This window comes from Erinaceus europaeus, chromosome 5 (assembly GCF_950295315.1).
Source record: "Erinaceus europaeus chromosome 5, mEriEur2.1, whole genome shotgun sequence".
Classification (NCBI taxonomy): Eukaryota; Metazoa; Chordata; class Mammalia; order Eulipotyphla; family Erinaceidae; genus Erinaceus; species Erinaceus europaeus.
In genome coordinates this window covers 11,180,984-11,205,320 of record NC_080166.1, presented here as the reverse complement: position 1 = coordinate 11,205,320, position 24,337 = coordinate 11,180,984, and the positions used below count along the sequence as shown (strand labels likewise).

At 67.5% G+C, this 24,337-nt stretch overlaps 3 protein-coding genes across 14 annotated transcripts; 2 read left to right on the top strand and 1 right to left on the bottom strand.

Annotated features, from left to right (window-relative positions):
* Window positions 1-3,203: 3,203 nt before the first annotated feature.
* Window positions 3,204-7,413, top strand: CLPTM1L (CLPTM1 like). Of its 2 annotated transcripts, none has more exons than XM_060191124.1 (17): window positions 3,204-3,452; window positions 3,624-3,724; window positions 3,828-4,017; window positions 4,115-4,254; window positions 4,416-4,494; window positions 4,666-4,783; window positions 4,942-5,036; window positions 5,307-5,391; window positions 5,485-5,588; window positions 5,698-5,763; window positions 5,876-5,926; window positions 6,009-6,091; window positions 6,162-6,196; window positions 6,269-6,324; window positions 6,405-6,449; window positions 6,554-6,669; window positions 7,087-7,413. In XM_060191124.1, exons 1-17 carry the CDS (start codon window positions 3,291-3,293, stop codon window positions 7,175-7,177), a joined length of 1,617 nt encoding a protein of 538 aa, XP_060047107.1. In that variant the 5' UTR covers window positions 3,204-3,290; the 3' UTR covers window positions 7,178-7,413. The 2 variants fall into 2 exon arrangements, with proteins under 2 accessions (XP_060047107.1, XP_060047106.1); XM_060191123.1 differs by having other exon boundaries at window positions 3,205-3,452; window positions 4,112-4,254.
* Window positions 7,414-8,078: 665 nt separating this feature from the next.
* On the top strand, window positions 8,079-16,101 carry TERT (telomerase reverse transcriptase). 9 transcript variants are annotated; one of them, XM_060191119.1, is made up of 16 exons: window positions 8,081-8,322; window positions 8,403-9,363; window positions 9,584-9,779; window positions 10,124-10,280; window positions 10,367-10,546; window positions 10,689-10,847; window positions 10,945-11,040; window positions 11,613-11,698; window positions 11,864-11,977; window positions 12,114-12,185; window positions 12,447-12,635; window positions 12,975-13,101; window positions 13,311-13,372; window positions 13,644-13,768; window positions 14,030-14,167; window positions 15,517-16,099. In XM_060191119.1, the coding sequence occupies exons 1-16, from the start codon at window positions 8,104-8,106 to the stop codon at window positions 15,618-15,620; spliced, it is 2,985 nt and encodes a 994-aa protein (XP_060047102.1). In that variant the 5' UTR covers window positions 8,081-8,103; the 3' UTR covers window positions 15,621-16,099. The 9 variants fall into 9 exon arrangements, with proteins under 9 accessions (XP_060047097.1, XP_060047096.1, XP_060047103.1 ...); XM_060191115.1 differs by having other exon boundaries at window positions 8,080-8,322; window positions 13,311-13,768; window positions 15,517-16,100; XM_060191117.1 differs by having other exon boundaries at window positions 8,080-8,322; window positions 12,114-12,635; window positions 14,101-14,167; window positions 15,517-16,100.
* Window positions 16,102-16,723: 622 nt separating this feature from the next.
* SLC6A18 (solute carrier family 6 member 18) lies at window positions 16,724-24,268 on the bottom strand. 3 transcript variants are annotated; one of them, XM_060191109.1, is made up of 12 exons: window positions 24,097-24,268; window positions 22,153-22,293; window positions 21,913-22,050; window positions 21,572-21,753; window positions 20,437-20,547; window positions 19,989-20,101; window positions 19,771-19,899; window positions 18,903-19,059; window positions 17,989-18,193; window positions 17,753-17,912; window positions 17,258-17,420; window positions 16,724-16,916 (listed from the first exon to the last, which is right to left on the bottom strand). In XM_060191109.1, the coding sequence occupies exons 1-12, from the start codon at window positions 24,260-24,262 to the stop codon at window positions 16,779-16,781; spliced, it is 1,803 nt and encodes a 600-aa protein (XP_060047092.1). In that variant the 5' UTR covers window positions 24,263-24,268; the 3' UTR covers window positions 16,724-16,778. The 3 variants fall into 3 exon arrangements, with proteins under 3 accessions (XP_060047092.1, XP_060047093.1, XP_016042539.2); XM_060191110.1 differs by having other exon boundaries at window positions 17,300-17,420; XM_016187053.2 differs by having other exon boundaries at window positions 24,142-24,268.
* Between the last annotated feature and the right edge of the window lie 69 nt (window positions 24,269-24,337).

The window sequence follows — 24,337 nt, the reverse complement described above, 5'->3', positions numbered from 1 at the left end:
CATGCTGACAGAGAGACAGACAGGGGGACATGCTGACAGAGAGACAGACAGGGGGACATGCTGACAGAGAGACAGAGACAGGGGGACATGCTGACAGAGAGACAGACAGGGGGACATGCTGACAGAGAGACAGACAGGGGGACATGCTGACAGAGAGACAGACAGGGGGACATGCTGACAGAGAGACAGACAGGGGGACATGCTGACAGAGACGGGACAAATGGACAGTGGACAAGCAGATGCAGGGGCATGGGACGCTGGGTGCCGATGGATAACTGGGCCCTGTGCCTGCACACATGGGTGGGGGGCAGGGGGCAGGCGGTGTGTGCATGATGGGGTTGCATAGAGACGGACGGACGGAGCAGGATGGAGGGTGGGGGAGCTGAGTGGAGACTGGGGGCAGGGGGCAGGTGGTCAGCGGAAGGCCCGCCCCCACCCCCAACCCCGGGCCCGGATTCAGCAGGAGGCTGCATGCCCCCCCCCCGCGAGGCGCCGTCACCTGAGCGGGCCCGTCCCCGGCAGCCGGGCTGGGCAGCGCCCTGCGTCCACACTGCACTTTGCTGTGGGATTAGAGTGACCTTTACAGGAGCCGCGGCCCGACCGGCTCAGGGCGCTCAATAAAGGGGCGGCGGGTGCAGAGTGAGCGCCCTCCTCCTCCCCTCCCCACCGCCGCCAGCCCTCTAATCTCAGCTGCCCGGCGGGCGCTCCGCTTCCTGGATTTAAAAAGGTCACAGTCTGCAGCTCTGAGCAGAGCCAAGCGTGGGCCTGGGGTCCCGGGGGCCGGGCCCCTCCTCCCACAGCACGGGCACCGGCTCCTGAACCAGCGGCCTGGGCTCCCCGGGGAGAAGCAGGAGCTGCAGCAGGAGCCCCCACCCGGCCGGCCCAGAACCTCGGGGGCCCTTGGGGGCTGTGCTGTCAGTGCAGCTGCAAAGAGGAAGCTGTTTCAGTGTGTGAAGCCAAGACAGAGACAGGGAGACAGAGACAGAGAGACAGGGACACAGAGAGATAGAGGCAGGGAGACAGAGAGGTGGAGAGACAGGGACACAGAGATAGACAGAGACACAGAGAGATAGAGGCAGGGAGACAGAGACGCAGGGAGACAGAGAGGTGGAGAGACAGGGACACAGAGATAGAGAGAGACAGGGACACAGAGAGATAGAGGCAGGGAGACAGAGATAGAGAGACAGGGACACAGAGAGATAGAGGCAGGGAGACAGGTAGGTGGAGAGACAGGGACACAGAGACAGACAGGAAGAGAGACAGGGAGACAGAGAGGAAGGGAGACAGAGACAGAGAGACAGGGACACAGAGAGATAGAGGCAGAGAGACAGGGACACAGAGAGATAGAGGCAGGGAGACAGAGAGACAGGGAGATAGAGGCAGAGAGACAAGGAGGTGGAGAGAAAGGCAGGCCAAGAGGTGGAGAGGAGGGGCTGGTGGGCCAGTGCAGCTCAGGCCTCCCCTCCCCTCTCGTCCCCTCCCCTCCCCTCTCCTCCTCTCCTCTGCCCGCCCTTCCCCCTCCCCAGGGAGGCAGCGCAAGGTGGCATCAGCCTGGGGCTCGGGGTGGGGGAGGCACCCAGTGAGGACAAGCCAAACTCTTCCTCGAATGACTGCGGGCGGCCTCGCTCACCTGTGGAATCCAGAGAACCCACCAACACAGACGCCCAGAAGCAGGGACTGTCTCTGAGCCCTGACAGCCTTGGTGGTTCTCTGGAAGGTGGAGGGGGACGCAGCTGCGCTGGTGGGTGAAGGGTGGAACGAGACCCGTCATTCCTCAGCCTGGTCACCCGCTACTAATCACAGGCGAGTGGTGGGAAAGTAGGGGAGCCCCTCCTGCAGCGGGGTGTGGCCCCCAGCCCATCACGGCCAAGGGTGTGGAGGACCAGCAGGTGCGGGACCCACCCAGGACATTTGGGCCGGGAGCTTCTCTGCCGTGCTGGACCTGCTCAGAGCGTGGCCATGAGGTGCACGCAGGGGCGAGGGGAGGAGGCGGGGGCCGAGGGGCCATCCTAACAGGACAGCTGGGCCCTTTGATTACGGCTTCTTAGAAAGCGTTTCGTTTTTATTTGTTTTGGATAGAGACAGAGAGAAACCAGGCCAGGTGGTGGCGCACCTGGTTGAGCGCACACATTACCGGGTTCAAGCCCCTGGTCCCCACCTGCAGGGGGGAAGCTTCACAAGTGGTGATACAGGGCTGCAGGTGTCTGTCTGTCTGTCTGTCTCCCCCCCCTCTCTATCTCCCCTTCTCTCTTCATTTCTGGCTATCTCTAACCAATAAGAAAAGATAATTAAATAAAAAACGAGACAAAGCGAGAGAGGAGGGGAGACAGGGAGGCAGAGATAACTGCAGCCTGAGATACTGCTCTTGAAGCGTCCACCCTGGGTGTGCGGTGAGGGCTGGACTGGGACGGGTGCACACCCAGCCAGGCGGCCACCAGCCGGCCCAAGGCACTACCTCTAGGGGTGGGGGACACTGGCAGGGCAGAGCAGGCCACCCTCCAGTCTTGACCAGCCAGGCAGGGGTGGGCCCAGGGTGGGGGTCACAGCAGAGGACACACAGACAAAGGTAGCCGAGACCGGTCCACTCCCACACGTGACCGCCCTCCCACACCCCAACCCCATCAAGCCCCAAGCTGCAACCGGGGAACCGGTCCCTGCCCAGCAAACCCCAAGCCAGGAAGCAGGATGGACTCTCTTGAGCAGAGACCTGCCCCTGACTCTGAGACCCCGCCCCAGACGCTAAGCCCCGCCCCGACACTGAGAACCCCGCCCCAGACGATAAACCCCGCCCCTGATTCTGAGACCCCGCCCCAGACGCTAAGCCCCGCCCCTGACTCTGAAACCCCGCCCCCAGACTCTAAACCCCGCCCCTGACTCTGAGAACCCCGCCCCAGACGCTAAGCCCCGCCCCTGACTCTGAGAACCCCGCCCCAGACACTAAGCCCCGCCCCCTGACTCTGAGAACCCCGCCCCCAGACTCTAAACCCCGGTCCCTGCCTCCGAGACCCCGCCTCTGAATCCGAGACCCCAATCCCAGCCCGAGGCCCGCTGGATCGCACTCCCTACTCCCGCCTCCCACTCCCTTCCGGAGCCGGAGCGCCGAGGCCGCGGGGCACGCCGGGAGCGAGCCTGTCACGGGCAGGTGACGTCAGGCGACCGTCGAGCCGCTGACGTCCGCCTCCCGGGGGCCGCGCATTTCCGGCGCGCACCGGAAGCGGCGGGGGGCGAATCCTGCGGCGCCGCGGCGGCCGGCCGGTGGTTCTCCCGCGGCGGGCGCGGTGAGCGGGGCCATGTGGAGCGGCCGCGGCTCGCTCACGGGGCTGGCGGTGGGCGTGTTCGTGGTGTACGTGGCGCACACCTGCTGGGTGATGTACGGCATCGTCTACACGCGCCCGTGCGCCCCTCCCGGACACTGCGTGCTGCCCTACTTGGCGCGGCGGCCGAAGCTGCAGGTGCAGGGGCGGGGCCGGGGCCGGCCTCGGGGCGTGCGGTCGCGGGGTCCCGGGGTCGCGGGGTGTGGGGGGCCTCGCGGGGCGTGCGGTCGCGGGGTCCTGGGGTCCCGGGCTCGCGACGCAGCAGCAGGACCCTGCCGACGGCCGGCCCCTCACGCCCCGTGCCCGCAGCTGAGCGTCTACACCACCACGCGCTCCAGCCTGGGCGCCGAGCACGGCGTGGACCTGGTCCTGAACGTGGCCGACTTCGACGTGGAGGCCAAGTTTGAGAGGTGGGCGGCCGGCCGGCCGGCCGGGCGGCGGGGCGGGGCGGGGCGGGGCGGGGCGGGCGGCGGCTCCCGGGCGCCCACCGAGCCGCTCCGGCCGCGTCCCCAGGACGGTGAACGTGTCGGTGCCCAAGAAGACCCGCGACAACGGGACGCTGTTCGCCTACGTGTTCCTGCACCACGCGGGGCTGCCGCCGTGGCACGACGCCAAGCAGGTGCACCTGGTCAGCCCGCTCACCACCTACATGGTGCCCAGGCCCGAGGAGGTCAGCCTGCTGGCGGGGGACGGCACTGCGCAGGTGAGCGGCCGCCTGGCCCCGGGGGCGCGGGTGCGGGCGCCGGCTGGCCTCCCGATTGCATCCTCCGGCCCTTCTGGTCCCTCTGGTCCCGCCGCAGGTGGAGGCGGAGAGGCCGCCCAGCGCCCTGGACGAGCCGGTCTCCCACTGGAGGTCAAGGCTGACCCTCAACGTGATGGTGGACGATTTCGTGTTTGACGGCTCCTCCCTGCCTGCCGATGTGCACCGCTACATGAAGATGTGGGTGCTGCCCCTCGTGCCCCCCAGGTCCTCCGCCCCTTCTGCTGCCGTCCCTGCTCCGGCTGGTGCCCGCCAAGGGGCCTGGGTTATGGCTGCCCTCCCTCCTTTGCTGCCGGGGCGGGGGCGCTGGGCCCAGGCGGCTGAGGGGCTGCTCTCTGCAGGGTCCAGCTGGGCGAGACCGTACACTACCTGCCCATCCTGTTCATCGACCAGCTCAGCAGCCGCGTGAGGGACCTCATGGTGAGCCAGGCCAGGGCGCGACCTCTGCCCATGTTAGGGGCCCAGCCCGGAACCCACCCCGCTCCAGGCCCGGGTGGCACGGGAGCCAGCTGGGGGCAGTGCGCGCTGCAGGGGGTTGGGGCCGGGGGTGTGGGCAGGGTGCCCACTGCTCCGGGGGCGTCCGCCATCCAGGTCATCAACCGCTCGAGCACGGAGCTGCCGCTCACGGTGTCCTACGACAAGATCTCGCTGGGGCGGCTGCGTTTCTGGATCCACATGCAGGACGCCGTCTACGCCTTACAGCAGTTCGGTGACTGTCCCCTCACGCCCGGGTGCTGCCTCTGGCCGGGGCCAGGTCCTGAGAGCCTGGCGCTGCGGGTGGGGTCTGGGTGATTCCGCAGGGGTGGAGCACCCGGGGCCTCGGCTGGGGGAGCGGGAGTGACGGGCCTGGTGTCCCCCCTGCCCCAGGCTTCTCGGAGAAGGACGCGGACGAGGTCAAGGGCATCTTTGTGGACACCAACCTGTACTTCCTGGCGCTCACCTTCCTGGTGGCCGCCTTCCACGTGAGTGCCCGGTGGGCAGGGGGCTGAGGGCAGCTGAGGGGCAATGACACGGGGGCGACCAGAGTCAGGCCTTGAGCCTAGGCTCCCCGACCCAGCTCAGCCAGGATTGGGCCGCTCGGTGCCTGCAGGACGCCCGGTGATGGCACCTGCAGCCCCGTGGGGGTCTGGTCTCCCCCGCGCCGGGCGCCGGGACACCCCCACTGTGGCAGCTCTGTGCTCCGCCCGACTCTGGGACCTGACGCCCTGTCCTTCCCCCCCCCGTCCCCGCAGCTGCTCTTCGACTTCCTGGCCTTCAAGAACGACATCAGCTTCTGGAAGAAGAAGAAGAGCATGATGGGCATGTCCACCCGGGCAGGTGAGCCACGCCCGTTCCCGTCCCTGTCCTCGTCCCCCCGGCCGGAGGGCAGCCCTGACGGTGGCGAGCGCGGCCCGCTGTCTCTCCCCACAGTGCTTTGGCGCTGCTTCAGCACGGTGGTTGTCTTCCTGTTCCTGCTGGACGAGCAGACGAGCCTGCTGGTGCTGCTGCCCGCGGGCGTGGGCGCCGCCATCGAGGTCAGAGGCCCGGCCGGCCGCGTTGGGGGGGTCTGGGCTGGGGCCGCATTGGGGGGTCTGGGCTGGGGTCCCGCCCCTACTGGCGTCCACACCGCGCCCCCTTCCCCAGCTGTGGAAGGTGAAGAAGGCCTTGAAGGTGAGCGTGGCCTGGAGCGGCCTGAAGCCCCGTGTCCAGGTGAGCTCGCCGGGCGCCCTCCCTCCGGTCCCGTGGCCCCTTTCCATCCCAGGCAGTCCTCCCCCCAGCCCCAACCCCATGACTGACCACCCCCGTGCTGCCTTCTGGTCAGTTCGGCGCGTCCAGCGAGTCTGAGAGGACGACGGAGGAGTACGACACCCAGGTGAGTGGCGGGTGCCGGGTGCTCTCGCCCGCAGCTGCGACCCCACCCCCAACCCGGGGTCCTGAGCTGTGACCCTCCGCAGGCCATGCGCTACCTGTCCTGCCTGCTGTACCCCCTGTGCGTGGGGGGCGCCGTGTACTCTCTGCTCAACGTCAAGTACAAGAGGTGGGTACCGTCGTCCCCCACGGGGCGGGGGCTCGCCTGGGGCCCGCATGACACGTGTCCCCTCCCCCAGCTGGTACTCCTGGCTCATCAACTGCTTCGTTAACGGTGAGCGGGCTGCCCCTGGGGCGGGGTAAGTGGGGCGGGCGGGGCGGCCAGGCGCTCACTCGCCCTCCCCAGGGGTCTACGCCTTCGGCTTCCTCTTCATGCTGCCCCAGCTCTTCGTCAACTACAAGGTGAGCCCACCCTGCGCCCACCCCTTCCTCCTCCTACGACCCTTGACCCCGATCTTGACCCTTGACCGCGTGTTCTCCAGATGAAGTCTGTGGCCCATCTGCCCTGGAAAGCCTTCACCTACAAGGTGGGTGCCGGGCCTGGGCGCAGAGTCTGGGGAGGGCCGGGCAACGACCTCTGGGAGGGAGGCCGCACCGGGACCCCGCACGGGCAACACCTGTCACCCCCCAGGCCTTCAACACCTTCATCGACGACGTGTTTGCCTTCATCATCACCATGCCCACTTCCCACCGTCTGGCCTGCTTCCGAGACGACGTGGTGTTTTTGGTCTACCTCTACCAGCGCTGGTGAGGGGCCTGTCTGCCTGGGGCGCTGGGGGCTGGTCTACCTGGGGGGGCTGGTCTACCTTGGGCACTGGGGGCTGGTCTACCTGGGGGGCTGGTCTACCTGGGGGGCTGGTCTACCTGGGGCGCTGGGGGCCGGTCTACCTGGGGTGATGGGGGGCTGGTCTACCTGGGGCATTGGGGGGCCAGTCTACCTGGGGCGCTGGGGGCCGGTCTACCTGGGGTGCTGGGGGGCTGGTCTACCTGGGGTGATGGGGGCCGGTCTACCTGGGGTGATGGGGGGCTGGTCTACCTGTACCAGCACTGGTTAGTAGGTGGGGGCTGGGCTGGGCTGGGAGCTCTCCCACTCCCTGTGACCTGCGTCTGTGCTGGTGCTAAGGCGCCCTCAGGCAGCGCTGACCCCTCCCCGTCTCCATGCAGGCTGTACCCGGTGGACAGGAGCCGAGTGAACGAGTTTGGAGAGTCGTATGAAGATGCCACGCCCGCCCCGCGGAAGGCGCACGCAGACTGAGCCTGGGCGAGCCGGCCAGTGTTTCTGGACTTGGGGGCACTTCCTGTGCCAAACTGGGCCCCTGGAACGTGTGGACACGTGTGCCTGGGAGGCCGCCCCTGCCCCGGGTCTGCAAATGGTGGGGGCGCCCCAGCCCCTGGGCAGCCCACTCACTCTCTGTTGAGGTCAGACCCGTTGTATGGACCGGTTGTATGGACCCGTTGTATTTCAAATACACTCCTGGCTGTGACCTCTGAGTCTGCGTGGGCCCTGGGGGCCTGTCGTCGGTCGGCCCTCCACTTGGGGGTGGGGGTTTGGGGCAGGGTCCTGCCACGCACTGACATGGACAGGCCGAAGGACTGGCCCTACCTGCCCTCACAGCCCAGTGCTGCCCATGGCTCGCTCCGTCCTGGCTGGCGCTGTCCAGGGCGGGCACGGGGACTCAGCACGGCTCCCGGGCATGACCTGAGTTAGATGGTACCCGGGCTCAGCTCATTACACGGCCTCTGGCTCCTTTGGGTCCCTCCCCGGCGAGCCTCGAACCCTGGCTGAGTGCTCCCTGCCTGAGTGCTCCCTGCCGGGCGGCCACAAACAAGACATGTCACCCCAAGCTCCGCACAGGCCCCGCCCTCTGGGCCTGCCCCTTCCTCTGCGACTCTCCTGACCCCCATTCTCGGGCTCGTGCCCGCTGCTTTCCACCTGTCCGCATGCCGGATGTGTGTCCGCCCTCCCCTCGTACCCTGGTCAGCCCCAAATACCTGCTAGCGGTTCTCTGGCCCGCCCGGTGCCTGCTCTAGATCCCGCCCCCCTCTCGGACCCGGGCCCGCCCCTGATCTTGATCCCGCCCCCTCTCGGACCCGGGCCCGCCCCTGATCTCGATCCCGCCCCCTCTCGGACCCAGGCCCGCCCGTGATCTCGATCTCGGACCCAAGGCCACGTGCGCCGCCATGCCCCGCGCTCCCCGCTGTCGCCGCGTGCGCGCCCTGCTGCGGGCCCGCTACCGCCGGGTGCAGCCGCTGGCCGCCTTCGCGCGCCGCCTGGGACCCGAGGGCCGCCGCCTGCTGCGCCCCGGGGACCCCGCCGCCTTCCGCGCGCTCGTGGCGCGCTGCCTGGTGTGCGAACCCTGGGGCGCGCCGCCGCCGCCCGCCGCCCCCAGCTTCCAGCAGGTGCGCGCCCCGAGGGCGGGGAGGGGAGTGGTCCCGGGGCGGGCTCGGGGCCTCGGACCAGCCCCCGCTGCGCCCCGCAGGTGTCCGGCGTGAGGGAGCTGCTGGGCCGTGTGCTGCAGGGCCTGAGCGAGCGCGGCGCGCGGAACGTGCTGTCCTGGGGCTACGCGCCGCCGGCCCGGGCGCGGGGGGCCCCGCCGCTGCCTTTCACCACGGCCGTGCGCGCCGTGCGCCCCAACTCAGTGACCGACGCGCTGCGCGGGAGCGGCGCCTGGCGGCTGCTGCTGGCCCGCCTGGGCGACGACGTGCTGGGCCACCTGCTGGCGGACCGCGCGCTCTTCCTGCTGGTGCCCCCGACCTGCGCGCTGCAGCTGTGCGGCGCCCCGCTCTACGACCTCCGGCCCCCCGCGGCCGCTGCGCCCGGCCCCGCCCCCGCCCCGGCTCCCGGGCCGCTCCAGCCGCATCCCGCGCCCCGCGGGCCCCGCCCCCGGCCCCCAGCCCCGGAGGCCGCGCCCCGCCTTCGCGCCCAGGTGCGGCGCTTCCTGTACAGCGCGGGCGCGCGAGAGCGGCTGCACGCCTCCTTCGTGCTCAGCCGTCTGCGCCCCAGCCTGACGGGCGCGCGCACGTTGCTGCAGGCCGTGTTCCTGCGCGTGCCCGCGCGCCCCCGCCTGCCCGCGCGCCTGCGCCGCCTGTGCCCGCTCTTCCGTCAGTTGCTGCGCAACCACGCGCGCGCGCCCTACGCCGCCCTGCTGCGTGCGCACTGCCCGGCCCCCGCGCGCCCCCCGCACGCGCCCGGAGGGGACGCGCGGCGCCTGGCGTTCCTGCTGCGCGCTCACGTGGCCCCCGCGCGCGTGTACGCGCTGCTGCGCGCCTGCCTGCGCCGCCTGGTGCCGCGCGCGCTCTGGGGCTCGCGCCACAACGAGCGCCGCTTCCTCCGCGCAGTCCGTCGGCTGCTGCACCTCGGCCGTCATGGCGCGCTCTCGCTGCCCGAGCTCATGTGCAGGGTGAGGGTGCGGGACTGCGCCTGGCTGTGCGCGCGCCCAGGTGAGGGGGCTGGGCGAGGGGTGTCCAGGCCAAGGGGGCAGCAGAGGGAGCGCCCAGGTGGGGGCGGGGCTGCGGGCTCCCGGGCGCAGGAGGCGCTCCGTCGGTTACTGGGCCGGGTAGGGGGCCCCGTGTTCTGGGCTCGGGACGGCGGGGGGGGGGGGTCGGGAAGGGCGCCCGCACGCGGCTTTGCTGGAGCCCGCGTCCCGCCTTCCTCGCGCAGGGCCGCGCGCCGTGTCGGCACAGGAGCACCGGCGCAGGGAGGCCGTGCTGGCCGCCTTCCTCGGCTGGCTGCTGGACTCGTACGTGGTGGGGCTGCTGCGCGGCTTCTTCTACGTCACCGAGACCACCTTCCAGAAGCACCGGCTGCTGTACTACCGCAAGAGCGTGTGGGCCGAGCTGCAGGGCCTGGGACTCAGGTGCGGGCGGGCACCAGTGTAGTTGGAAGGGCACGCCCCGCAGCGCCCTCTCCCCCTGCAGCGTGCACGCCCCGCAGCGCCCTCTGCCCTGCAGCGTGCACGTCCCGCGGCGCCCTCTCCCCCTGCAGCATGCACCCTCTCTGCAGCTTAAACGCCCCGCAGCTCCCCGCCTCCCTGCAGCATGCACGCCCCGCAGCGCCCTCTCCCCCTGCAGCATGTACCCTCCCCCCCTGTAGCGTGCACGCTCCGCAGCACCCCTCCTTCCTGCAACATGCACCCTCCCCCTGCAGCGTGCACGCCCCGCAGCACCCCTTCCCCCTGCAACGTGCACCTTCCCCCTGCAGGCTGTGTGTCCAGCGCGGACAACTACGGGAACTGACCCCGGCGGAGCTGAGGCGGCTGCGAGCGACATGGCGGGGCCCCGCATCCCGGCTGCGCTTCCTGCCCAAGCCCCAGGGCCTGCGACCCATTGTCAGCGCTGAGCGCTCCCTGGAGGCCACGGTCTCTGCCCTGAGGGGCACCACCCGGTGGGAGGGCCCCGTCCCTGTCCATGGCACTGGGTGTGAGCTGTGCCCCTCCACCCCCAGGCGCGGCAGCTGGCCTCGCGCGTGCACGTGCTGTTCGGGGCCCTCAACTGGGAGCGCGCGCAGCGGCCGCACCTGCTGGGGGCCTCGCTGCTCGGCCTGGACGGCGCGCTGGCCGCTTGGAGACGCTTCGTGCTGCGCATGCGCGCCCGGGACCCCGTGCCCCCGCTGTGGTTTGTCAAGGTGGGTGCCTCCTCCATGGGTACCCCCCACCCAGACACCCGTCTCTGAGGGGCCCAGCTCGGGAACGCGGGCCACTCTGGGCCTCGACCCCGCCCGCCTCCTGGGGGACCCGCCGGGGTTGCGGACGCGCCTCTCTGCGCAGGTGGACGTGTCCGGGGCCTTCGACGCGCTCCCGCGGGATAAACTGCTGCAGGTGGTGGCCCGGGCCCTGAGGCCGAGGAGAAGCAGCTACTTCGTACGCCACTACGCCCTGGTGCCGGGCGCGCGGGCCGGGCAGCCCCAGCGGGCCTTCAGAAGCCATGTGAGACCCGAGTGGGCAGGGGGCCCGCCCCTGTGCGGGCGCCCCTGTGCAGGCACCGGGTGTGCAGGTGAGCCCTGGGTGACAGCCTCCCCCATAGGTGTGCGCCCTGGCAGAGCTGCGCCCCTACCTGCAGCAGTTCGTCCAGCTCCTGCAGGAGCAGAGCGGGTTGCGTGACAGCGTGGTCATCGAGCAGGTGGGCGACCCTGCTGCAGCTGTGAGGGCAGTGCGGGGGAGGGGATGTGGGCGGGGCCGCAGGTGTGGTCTAGCGCCGTGGGTGTGGCCTAACAACGGTGTGGGAGGGGCTGTGGGTGTGGCTGAGCACTGTGGGCGGGGCTAGTGGTGTGGCTGGGCTCCGTGGGCGGGGCTAGTGGTGTGGTTGAGCGCTGTGGGCGGGGCTAGTGGTGTGGCTGGGCTCCGTGGGCGGGGCTAGTGGGTGTGGTTGAGCACTGTAGTGTGGGAGGGGGTGTGGGCGTGGTTAGGTGTCGTGGGCGGGGCTGGGTGCTGTGGGACTTCTGCACGGAGCTGCTGTGTCCAGTGCCCCCCTTGCAGTGGCCACACCTCGCTGCCGAGTTGAGCAATGGGCTATGGCCTCCCACGTGTCGTGCGTTCCCTTTAGGAGGATGGGAGGCCCCGGCTGTGGGCACTGGAGTTTGGCCCTCTGATCAGTAGGGCCTCAGCCCACTGGGTCCCTCACTGGTGGCAGGTTGCCTCCGGGCAGCTGACCAGTGTCTACCATCTGTCTGTCACCCGCCTGACCGTCCCCAGAGCTCCTCCCTGCGTGAGACTGGCAAAAGCCTGTTCCGTTTCTTTCTGCGCTTGGTGCAGAGTCACACCATCCAGGTGGGGAGCAGGTGAGGGTGCAGGGGCCAGATGAGAGCCCGAGCCCCCCCGTCCCCCATGTCTAGGACCTGAGCCCCCCGTCCCCCATGTCTGGGACCTGAGCCCCCAACCCCCGTGTCTGGGACCCAAGCCCCCGTCCCCCGTGCCCATGTCTGAGAGCCCGGCCCTGTCCCCAGGTCCTTCCTGCAGTGCCAGGGCATCCCCCAGGGCTCGGTGCTGTCCACCCTGCTGTGCAGCCTCTGCTACGGCCACATGGAGGCGCAGCTCTTCCGGGGATTCCAGCGAAATGGGTAGGCGGCCGGGGCCACTGCTATCCCTCAGCAAGGGCGACCCGGGCTGGATGTGCATCCCACATCCACGTGTCCCGGGGCCGGCGTCTGTGTGTCTTGTGTCCCCTGCCAGCTGCCATCACCCCCCCCCACCCAGGCTGCTGCTGCGTCTGGTAGACGACTTCCTACTGGTCACGCCGCACCTGGCGCACGCCAAGGCCTTCCTCAGGTGGGTCCCCTCCTGCGCTCTGTCTGGGCGCCAGGTGTGGTGGGGCAGTCCCATCCCCGGGTGGCCGTGTCCTTGCCATGCCATCTCGTGTCCCCATCTCGTGTCAGGCGCGGGGCTGGTGCCTTGGGCCACGTGGGAGAGGCACCTCCTCTCTGTCTGCGACCCGTCTGTCCATCCCGGGCGGCCTGTCCCCTCTGTGTGCCCTGGCAGTGGTCTTGCCTGCATGGCCCACAGCCGTCCCATGCCGACCGTCCCCCCCAGCGCCCTGGTGCGTGGCGTCCCCGAGTACGGCTGCATGGCCAACCTGGACAAGACGGTGGTCAACTTCCCGCTGGCGCCCGGCGAGCTGGGCCCGGCCTCGCCCTTGCAGCTGCCCGCCCACTGCCGCTTCCCCTGGTGCGGCCTCCTGCTGGACACGCGCTCGCTGGACGTGCACTGTGACTATGCCAGGTGGGCTCCGTGCAGCCAGCACTGGCCGCGTGCCCCTCACCCTGGGTCCCCCTCTCCCTGGGTCCCCCTCTCCCTGGGTCTCCCTCTCCCTGGGTGCCCTCTGCCTGGATGCCCCTCTCCCTGGGTGTCCCTCTCCCTGGGTGACCTCTGCCTGGATGCCCCTCTCCCTGGGTGCCCCTCTCCCTGGGTGCCCTCTCCCTGGGTGTCCTCTGCTGGGGTGCCCTCTCCCTGGGGTCAGAACCTTCTCCCCCTGAGGTGGGGATTCTCCTCCCCCGCTGGGTGGGGTATCCCCGGCTATGGGGTGCAGGTTGGGGACGGGCTCGCTCTGGGTCCCTGCAGCTACACCCACACATCCATGAGGATGAGTCTGACCTTCGGCCAGGGCTGTGCTCCTGGGAGGACCATGCTTCTCAAGCTTTTCCGGGTCCTGAAGCTCAAATGCCAGGGGCTCTTCCTGGACCTGCAGGTGGGGGCGTGGAGGGGGGGGAGGGCCGGGGCTGCTGGGGGCTGGGGCGCGTGTGCTGTGGCGTGTGGGGCTCACGTGGGGTCCTGAGTGCAGGCGGGTGGCAGGCGTGTCTACTGCAGAGCCGCCCGGCCCAGCCCCCCACATCCCGCCCCTCAGCGGGCGCCTTCCCCACAAGAGTCAGACCCTGACCCGCCCGTGTTGCCCTGCAGGTGAACAGCCTCCCCACCGTCTGTGAGAACCTGCACCTCATCTTCCTGCTGCAGGCCTACAGGTGGGCGCGGGCCCACGCTGGCTACAGGCGGCCCACACTGGCCTCAGGCCTGTGCTCTGGTATCTCGTGTCCCTGTGGGGATGGCGCCCTGGGAACGCACGGGCCCCGCACCCCAGGGCTGCCAGTCCCCTTGACACCACCCCTTGCCCTTGCCTTGGGCCGCCCACAGCCATCTGCCCCCCCCCCCCGCCACATCCCTGGGGGTGAGCAGCCACCCCCGGCTGGGTCTCCTGCCCGGGTCCAGGGTCCAGGCCGTCCCCTGACTCCCCAGGCTCCACGCCTGCGTGCTGCAGCTGCCCCGCGACCAGAGCGTGAGCAGGAATCCCCACTTCTTCCTGCGCCTGGTCACCCGCACGGCCACCCGCGCCCACACGCTGCTCAAGGCCCACAACAGAGGTAGGGGCGCGGGGCGGTGAGGGGCACAGGGTGCCGTCCACTGAACCCACCAACACAGGAGGCTCCCCCACAGAGGCACAGAACACCCTCCCTGGGAGCCCCCAACACAGGGACACCCCACTGGGGCCGGGTCCAGGCGGGAGCGTGAAGACCCTGACCCCTGAGTCTTCCCAAGGGACTCGCTGTGCTACAGGCAGGGGTGTGGGGACATGGCCCCTCGGGCTGGGCTTCTGCGGGGCACAAAGCCACGTGTCTCCTCAGGCCTGTCCCTGGGGTCCGGGGACGCCTCCAGGCCCCTCCCAGCAGAGGCCACGCGCTGGCTGTGTCTGCAGGCCTTCCTGCTCAAGCTGGGGCAGCACCGCACCACCTACAGCCGCCTGCTGGGGGCGCTGCGGACAGGTGAGGGGTCTGGGGCTCACTGCTGGGGGTCTACCAGGGGGTCCTGGGCTCACCTGCTGGGGGTCTGCCAGGGGGTCTGGGGCTCACCTGCTGGGGGTCTGCCAGGGGGTCCGGGGCTCACCTTACGGGGGTCTGCCAGGGGGTCTGGATCTCACCTGCTTGGGGTCTACCAGGGGGTCTGGGGCTCACTGCTGGGGGTCTGCCAGGGGGTCTGGGGCTCACCTGCTTTAGGTCTGCCAGGGGGTCTGGGGCTCACCTGCTGGGGGTCTGCCAGGGGGTCTGTGGCTCACCTGCTGGGGGTCTGCCACGGGGTCTGGGGCTCACCTGCTGGGGGTCTGCCAGGGGGTCTGGGGCTCACTGCTGTGGGTCTACCAGGGGGTCTGGGGCTCACCTTATGGGGGTCTACCAGGGTATCTGGGGCTCACCTTATGGGGGTCTACCAGGGTATCTGGGGCTCACTGCTGGGGGTCTGCCAGGGGGTCTGGGGCTCACCTGCTGGGGGTCTGCCAGGGGGTCTGGGGCTCACCTGCTGGGGGTCTGCCAGGGGGTCCGGGGCTCACCTTACGGGGGTCTGCCAGGGGGTCTGGATCTCACCTGCTTGGGGTCTACCAGGGGGTCTGGGGCTCACTGCTGGGGGTCTGCCAGGGGGTCTGGGGCTCACCTGCTTTAGGTCTGCCAGGGGGTCTGGGGCTCACCTGCTGGGGGTCTGCCAGGGGGTCTGTGGCTCACCTGCTGGGGGTCTGCCACGGGGTCTGGGGCTCACCTGCTGGGGGTCTGCCAGGGGGTCTGGGGCTCACTGCTGTGGGTCTACCAGGGGGTCTGGGGCTCACCTTATGGGGGTCTACCAGGGTATCTGGGGCTCACCTTATGGGGGTCTACCAGGGTATCTGGGGCTCACTGCTGGGGGTCTGCCAGGGGGTCTGGGGCTCACTGCTGGGTTCTGCCAGGGGGTCTGGGGCTCACTGCTGTGGGTCTACCAGGGGGTCTGGGGCTCACCTTATGGGGGTCTACCAGGGTATCTGGGGCTCACCTGCTGGTGGTCTGCCAGGGGGTCTGGGGCTCACTGCTGGGGGTCTGCCAGGGGGTCTGGGGCTCACTGCTGTGCGTCTACCATGGTATCCTGGGCTCACCTTATGGGGGTCTGCCCGGGGGTTGGGGCTCACCTGCTGGGGGTCTGCCAGGGGGTCTTCTGCTGGAGGGTCATCTACTGGGACATTACAGCAGATTAGGGGCCTAGGGGGGTTCTTGGCTGCATGTGAGCCCCTGTGGGTGATGCTCAGTGCGGCTGCAGGCCCTTCCTTGGGCTATTCCCACCTCTGCCCCGGGTCCAAGCCCTTACTTCTCTGCAGCCCACACACAGCTCTGCCGGCAGCTCCCACGCCCCACCCTGGACACGCTGGAGGCCGTGGTCAGCGCCAGCCTGAGCAAGGATGTTGGGGTCATCCTGGACTGAGCCCCCTTCCCCTAGTCCAGGCTGCATATTGGTGACAGCCAGCGGTGCTGGACATCCTCACGTGTCCCGGCTGCAGGCGGCCCCGGAGGGGGCACGTCTGCTGAGCCAGCAGCTGAGGACAAAGTCCGCACCCGGAAACGGCTGCGTCAGCTGCTTGGGGCATCCCTTCTGGTCAGGCACCCTGCACCCTGCCCTCAGCCCTGGGTCCCTCGCCCCCTGCCCCAGGCCCCCGTGACGCTGGACAAGAACAAGTCATTTAGCCAGGCGGTGGCGCACCTGGTTGGGTACACACATTATGATGCCCAAGGACCCGGGTTCAAGCCCCTGGTCCCCACCTACAAGGGCAAAGCTTCACAAGTGGTGAAGCAGGGAGGCAGGTGTCTCCCTCTGTTCCCCCTCCCCTATCAATTTATTTGTTTCTCTGTCCGATAATAAATAGAAATATTTTCTTAAGAAAGAACAAGTCATCAGTCACCTGTGACTCATGTGTATAGAGTGCATGGCCCAGTGGCCACTCAGCACAGGGGGGGGGCTGGCCTGCAGGTCTTCTGGACAGTCCATGGGGGGGACAGTCCTGTCCTGAGCCTGCTGAGGCAGTGCGGTGGCTTCTCTGAGCATGTGCGGGCTGGGGGTTCCGGGGGCTACGTGGAGCCCCGGCGGCCGTCTCATCAGCTGTGATGGGTCACCTGATCACCTGAAGGTCTCTGTTGACCAAGCACGGGGGGGGGGTATCAGCCACTGGGACAGGACCCTGCACCACCCCCACCTCTAGAGACAGGAGCAAGGCCCACCCAGAGTATGGGGGGCAAGGACCCCCCCCCTTGGCACTTACTGGGGGCTCTGGACCTGTTGCCACCTCCAGGGGACCCAGAGGTCCCCCCCCAACCGGGCTTGGCCAGGCCTAGTGGCAGGCGGCTTGGCCCCCAGGGCAGGTTTGGGGTCACAGAGTGAGGGGGCTGGGTGGGGACAGGCTCCCAGGTGACAGTGTGTCCGCTGGGTCTGCTGGCCAAGGGTGGGGTCCCACACACACTTCAGGGACGGGGGGGGCAGGGGCTCAGGACACCATGGATTCCAGGATTGGGGGTCAGCCTGTGTGCCAGAGAGGGGTGCGGTGGATGGAGGGGGCCCCGGCTCGGTAGGGGTTCCCCCTCTGCAGCGTCAGCCCCCTGTCCGGCGCCGCAGCAGCTGGGCCAGGGCCACGGCGGGCACCCACAGGGCAGGCAGGAAGGACAACAACACGCAGACGGCCTGCACCCAGCCGGGGTACAGCCTCTCCCGCCGCTCAGGGAACCGCTCCTGTGGGACACGGACTGTGAGCCACGTCCAGGGCCCGTGGCTGCCGGCGGTAGGGTGGGACGGTCACCGGACGCTCTGGACAGACAAGCCCTGAGCTGAAAGTGGCCCCTCTTGCTTGCTCTTGGGGTGACCTCGGCCTGCCCCCACCTCACACCCCATGAGGGGACATGACAAGAGGCCCTGGTCCGCCCCCCACCCCCACGACTGAGCGCTGCTCTGTGGGCCAGTCCAGGGCCTACGAAAGTGGGTGCTGAGTCCCCCAAGGAGGGCTGTACAGGGCCCCAGGGCCCCTCGATGCACTCACATATGGGGTCCCTGGATATTGGGGTCCCGGGACTCACATACTGGGGGTCCCAGGCATGGTAGCCGGGTGGGGAGCACACCAGCAGCAGCACAGAGGCTCCCAGCACCAGCAGCAGCAGCAGAGGGCTGACCAGCCGCCAGCTCAGCCGCCAGTACAGGCCGGGCCGTCTGCCCGTCATCCAGGCCACGTCCTCGCAGAACCTGCCATGGACACACTCAGCGGCTGGTCACCGGCTGGGCAGCCCCCAGGCCCAGACCAACCCTGAGGGGCGGGGGGTGGACAGGGACACGGCTGGGGGGGGCCAGCAGATAGGCCCCCACCTCCCAGACACGCCGAGGACGGCCGTGGGGCGTGGACAGGGCAGCAGAGACACAGCTCTCAGGGGTCAGTAGACGTGGTCCAGGGGCCACCCCGCACAGAGCGGCGTAGCTGGACACAGGCGGGGATGCTGGGGACGCACCCAGGGGCCCCGTGGCTTCGGGGCGTGAAGGGTGGGCACCCAGCAAGGGCAGGGGAGGGTCCCCAAACCCACCGGTCCAGGCCGTACACGTAGGCCACGCCCAGCACCTCAAGCAGCGCGAAGACCAGGAGGTTGATGGAGGCGGCGTAGCGGTCAAACAGCTCGAGCCAGTAGCTGCCCGACTGCAGCGTGAAGCAGGAGGCCAGCAGGAAGCAGGTCAGGCAGGCCAGGCCTGGGGGCAGCTCTGGTCAGCCCCACGGCCTCCGCGGCGCCCCCCCACCCCGACGCCCAGAGCTGCGTCCACTCACCCGTCAGGGCCTCCTTGGGGACCCTGCGGGGCAGCACCCCCATGTCCAGCAGCGGCGTGATGACGCTCTCCATGTTCCCAAACATGGACGTGAGGCCCAGGGAGAAGAGCATCCCGAAGAAGAGGACGGCCCAGCCGGGGGCCCCGGGCATGTGCAGCAGGGCCTCCGCGAAGGCGATAAAGGCCAGCCCTGTGCCCGACGCACCCTGCACACGCACACATCAGCAACATTCCAGCACACATGTGCACAGTACTTAGAAACATGCCAGCACACGTGCACGGCACTCAGCAACACACCAGCACATATGTGCACAACAATCTGCAACAAGCCAGCACATGCATGCACAACGCTCAGCAACGTGCCAGAACATACATGCATAGTACTTAGCAACATAGCAGCACACACGCACAGTAATTATCAACACACCAGCACGTGTGCATAATACTCAGCAACACACCAGCACACATGCACAGTGCTCAGCAACATGCCAGCACACATTCACGGTACTCAGCAACATGCCAGAATGTATGTGCACAGTACCCAGCAACATGTCATCACATGCATGCACAGTACTCAGCAACAAACACACCAGCACATACATGCACAGTACCCAGCAACATGCCAACACACATGAACAGTACTCTGCAACATGCCAGCACATGTGTGTATCATATCCAGAAACATGCCAGCACACATGTGCACAGTACTGTGCAGCACACCAGCACATTCACTCACTCAGCAACATGCCAGCACATGTGTGCATAGCACCAGCTACACTGCAACACACACTGACATGTTTGTGCAGACCACCATTCACATGCCAGCACACGTGTGCACAAAGCTCCGTCCACACAGCAGCACGTGCCAACACACAGACACAGCTCGCACACCACGCTCAGACACGCAAGGCTCACCTTGTGCAGAAAGTCCCGCAGGAGGCAGGTCTCCAGGGGCAGCTGGGCCACCCGTTCGGGCCACGTGACGTTGAGGTGATTGAGGACCAAGGCATAGTCCTCCCGGGGGATACTCTGGTCCGGGAGCTCAAAAGCGTTCACCATGAGGATGATGTTTCTGTGGGACACAGGGGCAGCAGGCTGGGGACTAGTCCACCAGGTGGAGCCATGGGAGACACAGGAACATACAAGGACACTACTCTCCGAGGCCAGCCTGGGTGGAAGTCTCCCTCAAGGTGTGAGTGGGGGCATCTCCCCCCGTGAGCCTAGCGTGCTCTGCAAGGTCCCTGTCCCTCATGGGTGAACCCTAGTGCATGAGCCACCTGGTGACACGTGTCTGTCAGTCTGTCACTGGGTCCCCGCTGAGAAGACACTTCACCCCTGAGGCCCCCACCACCCTGATGTTCGCTGCCCCCCACCCCCGTGTGACAGCAGTGCCCACAGTGCGGGACCCAGGGCTAAGCCATGTAGGGACACGTCTGCAGGCTCAGGACACCCTGGGGTCCCACAGGGGACAGTCTGTGGTGACCCCGTCAAGGGCCCTGCCTCTGTGACCTGAGGACACGTGTCTGGGGCTGCCCTGCTGCCATCTCAGCAAAGGCTGAGCTCCAGCACCCGCACACAGGCCTGGGGATGCTGACACCCGGGCCCTGCCGTGGTGGCCAGTAGGGGAGGCGGGGATAGTGGCCCTGGGATACCCGCTCACCACTCCCGCTGTTCCCCAGCCCCAACCCCAACCCAGTCAGCTGCCCTGTCAACTACGCCCACCTGTTTCTGCTGTCCTCCCCGTCTCCAGCCCTGGCCCCGGCCCCAGCCCCTGGCTGCTCACCTGTCCAGGCAGTTCTCCTGGTCTGTGGTCGCCTTGAAGCCCAGCACAGAGAACACGGCCACGGCAGCATACAAGGACGTGAGGCTGTTGACCAGGGCGATGGTCACTGCATCCTTCTCACAGTCGTTTCTGAGGACACACAGGACATGCTGGGGGGGGGGGTGGGCAATCCCACCTGGGCCCCTGCCCCCGCCTCTCGCGGTCCCAGGGAGCCCCACCTGGGAGGGTTGTAGCTGGCATAGGCGATGTGGCCCCCCAAGGCCAGGGACAGCGAGAAGAAGATCTGAGTGGCCGCGTCCAGCCACACACGGGGGCTGCCCAGGACCCGTACCTGCAGAGCCGGGCAGGCGCGGGGCAGTGCAAGGGGCATCCCGGGGCGTCCTGGGCGCATCTGTGGGCGTCTGTGGGCTTGGAGCTGGGGACCCCCGGCCAGCCACAAACAGGTAATGACACACAGGTGTGGTGGGTTCCCTACACCCCCGACCGGGCCCAGGTGCTGGGGTCCCGCTACCAGGGGGCTCGGGTGGGAGCGCAAGGTCCCACAGGGGTGCTGGCTCTGGAGACACCTGGGGACCCTCCCCTGCAGGCCTCTGCATCCCCAGCTGGGGTTCTCCCGGGGGCGTTCTCAGGCCCAGGCCAGTGCCCCCATGCCCGCTGCCCACTCACGTCAGGGGTGAAGAGGTAGGCCAGGCCGTCGGCCGCCCCAGGCAGTGTGAGTCCCCGCACCAGGAAGACGGTCAGCACCAGGTAAGGGAACAGGGCCGTGAAGTAGATGGCCTGGGGCAGTGGGGTGAGGGCTCAGGGCACGGCCCTCACACCCCAGGTGACTTCGCAGGGCCCGTCCACACTGGACCCGGCACGCCTCGGTCACTGGCTGGGGTCCCTGCATGGTGTCTGCCCCCCAAACCATACAGTATCCCCAGGGGCCCTGCAGGCCAGACCAGAAGGACTGACAGCTGAGCAACTGAGGGCTCCCGTGGGGCTCACAGCACATCTGAGGGGCTGCTCTGTGCACCTGCCTCCTGCTGCTCACACCTGCTCACACCTGTCTCCTGCTGCATGGCCAGACACACCTGCTCACACCTGTCTCCTGCTGCATGGCCAGACACACCTGCTCACACCTGCTCACACCTGTCTCCTGCTGCATGGCCGGACACACCTGCTCACACCTGTCTCCTGCTGCATGGCTGGACACACCTGCTCACACCTGTCTCCTGCTGCATGGCTGGACACATCTGCTCACACCTGCTCACACCTGTCTCCTGCTGCATGGCCAGACACACCTGCTCACACCTGTCACCTGCTGCCTGGCTGGACACACCTGTTCACACCTGCCGCCTGTGTCATGCCTGGACACATGCACGTATGTGCACATTTGGACACGTGTACACCAGGCCATGCACAGAGGAAAGAACATCATGCCCTCTTGCCCATGTCTTCTCCTCTCCACAGACAGGTGGTCCCACGTCTCTGCTGGGAAGCTTCCTGGGGCAAGCCCATCTCCTTGTGTCTGTCTCCTCTGTCTCTCTCTCTCCTTCTCTCTCTGTCTCCCTCCCTCTTTCTCTTTTTTTAAATATTTATTTATTTGTTTGTGTATTTATTATTGGATAGAGACCAAGAGAAAGTTGAGAAGGGGGCCTTGGGCTCCCAGAGGCCTTCCACCCCACTGTCCATCTCTGTCGTCAGAGCATGAGAGAGAGAGGGACAGACAGACAGGAAGGACCTGCAGCCTGCTTTGCTGGTATGGCACTCGAACCCAGGCCCCAGCTGAGCTCCCAGGGCCTGACTGTGCCCTGCTCACCTTGCCAGTGGACTCGATGCCCCGGCTGACGCACAGGTACACCACCCCCCAGCTGGCCGCCAGGCAGCCCAGCAGTGGCCACTGCACAGCCCCGCTGGCCCCCATGTCCGAGGAGATGTTGAGTGTCCGTCGGAACCAGAAGAAGCTCACGGGGCCACTGCCCACACACTCTGCCAGCAGGCCTGATGGGGCAGTCGGGGAAGGGACATTAGGCAGGGGGACAGTCAGCCTCAGTGAACTCAGACAGGAACAGGGCTGGCAGGTGAGGGGCAGGGCTGGCAGGTGAGGGGCAGGGCTGGCAGGTGGGACAGACACTTGGCAGGTGAGGACAGGCGGCCCACCTGTGCGGTTGTGGCTGGCAGGGCAGGAGCTCCAGGGCAGCGGGTGCTGGAAGGAGTTGAGCAGGTACCACAGCACCCAGGCCAGCACCATGTTGTAGTACAGGCTGACCAGCACAGACACCGAGAAGCAGCCCAGCCCTGCGGGGGCACACGTCACCCTCCGTCCCCGGGCCACCTGCCCCGCCGCCCCTCCGGAGCCGAGCACCCTCCCCGGGGACCTAACGCCCGGCAGGCACGTACCCACGCCTCCCAGGTAGGGGGAGATGGCCGTCCAGACGCCCACGCTGCCCCTGCGCAGACGCTGCCCAATGGCCAGCTCCATGTGGAAGAGCGGGATGCCCTCCAGGGCCAGCGCCACTGCGTACGGCAGGAGGAAGGCACCTGAGGGGCCAGGCAGGCCGCAAGTCTGTCACGTCCACATCTCAGGACACACGTCCACACCTCAGGACAAACGTCCACACCCCAGGACACACGTCCACACCTCAGGACACACGTCCACACCCCAGGACACACGTCCACACCCCAGGACACACGTCCACATCCCCAGGACACACGTCCACACCCCAGGACACACATCCACACCTCAGGACACACGTCCACATCCTTAGGACACACGTCCACACCCCAGGACACACGTCCACACCCCAGATATATGCCCTCACCCGAGGACACACTCAGCCCCCACCCCCAGGCCATGTCCTTCAGTGAAGGAGACAGAATTCACCACCAGCATGCGGGCAGCCCCTCCCCATGCGGGCAAGACAAGGGTCAGGGGCACCCACACCCATCACACCACACAGAAAGTCCCCTGCACCTTGCATCCAGCACTCTGTACCCACTACCCCACCCCACACTCAGTACCCTGCACCCAGCACCCTGTACTCAGCACCCAACACCCAGCACCCCACACTCAGCACCCAGCACCCACCAGGGTGCTGAGGGGAGTCCATGACCCTTCCCGTCTTGGTCTGGGCAGCAGAAACTGGGGGTGACAACACCCATCAGGGAGCCACAGACACTCACTCACCACACCCATCCCCAGGACACCCCATAATCCAGACATCTCCACAGTCTGAGCCTCAGGGGTCTAGGCTGGGTCCAGGCCTAAGGGACAGGCCCGGACACACATCCCCTGCCAGCAAAGGTGGACTGTGTCATCCTGGGCTGCCCTGGCTCCCCAGCCACAGCCAGGGACACGAGACCACTGCCGTCTAGAGGGGAGCCGCCCCTCACCCCTGCCAGGTGAGTGGGAGAGGGATGGCTCCCCATACCACCTCCCCTGTAGGCCTGGCACAAGTAGAGGGTAGGGAGGACAGGAAGGGACAGATGAGGACAAGGTGACAGGTGGGGACGGGGGACAGGAAGGGACAGATGAGGACAAGATGACAGGTGGGGACAGGGGGACAGGGAGGGACAGATGAGGACAAGGTGACAGGTGGGGACAAGAGGACAAAGAGGGACAGATGAGGACAAGGTGACAGGTGGGGGTAGGGGGACAGGGAGGGACAGATGAGGACAAGGTGACAGGTGGGGACAGGGGAACAGGAAGGGACAGATGAAGACAAGGTGACAGGTGGGAACAGGGGGACAGGAAGGGACAGATGAGGACAAGGTGACAGGTGGGGACAGGAGGACAAGGAGGGACAGATGAGGACAAGGTGACAGGTGGGGACAAGGGGACAAGGAGGGACAGATGAGGACAAGGTGACAGGTGGGGGCAGGGGGACAGGGAGGGACAGATGAGGACAGGTGACAGGTGGGGGCAGGGAGGGACAGATGAGGACAAGGTGACAGGTGGGGACAGGTGGGGATGGGGGTATAAGTAGGGGTGGAGGAGACAGGTGTAACAGGTAGGAACAGGGAAGATAGATGAGGGACAAGTAGAACAGGGGGACAGGTCGGAATAGGAAAGGGACAGGGAAAATAGGTAGGGACAGGGGGACAGGTGGGCACAGGGTTTTGGGAGGGACGGGTTGGGACAGGGAGGGGACAGGTGTGGACAAGGGCATGGGAGACAGGTAGGGACAGACAGACAGGTGGGGACAGGGGATGAGAGGACAAGGGAGACAGGTAGGGACAGAGGGACAGGGAGGGCAGGTGGGCACAGGGGGTCAGGGGGATAGGAGGGGACAGGTGAGACAGGTGGGGACAGGGAGTGGGGGGACAGACTGTCAGGGCCCTCACCTCCCCCGTAGGCCTGGCACAGGTAAGGGAAGCGCCAGATGTTACCCAGCCCCACGGCGAAGCCCACACAGCTGAGCAGGTATTGCAGCCTGCTGCCCCAGGCCGGGCGCCCATCCCCAGCCCCGGCCCCGGCCCAGGGTGTGGGTGGCCCCCGGCTGCTGGCCATGCTGGAAGGCTTCTGCCTGCTGGCCGACAGTGCAACAAGAATAGCCGTTAATGGCTAACCAGCTCCGCCCTGCCC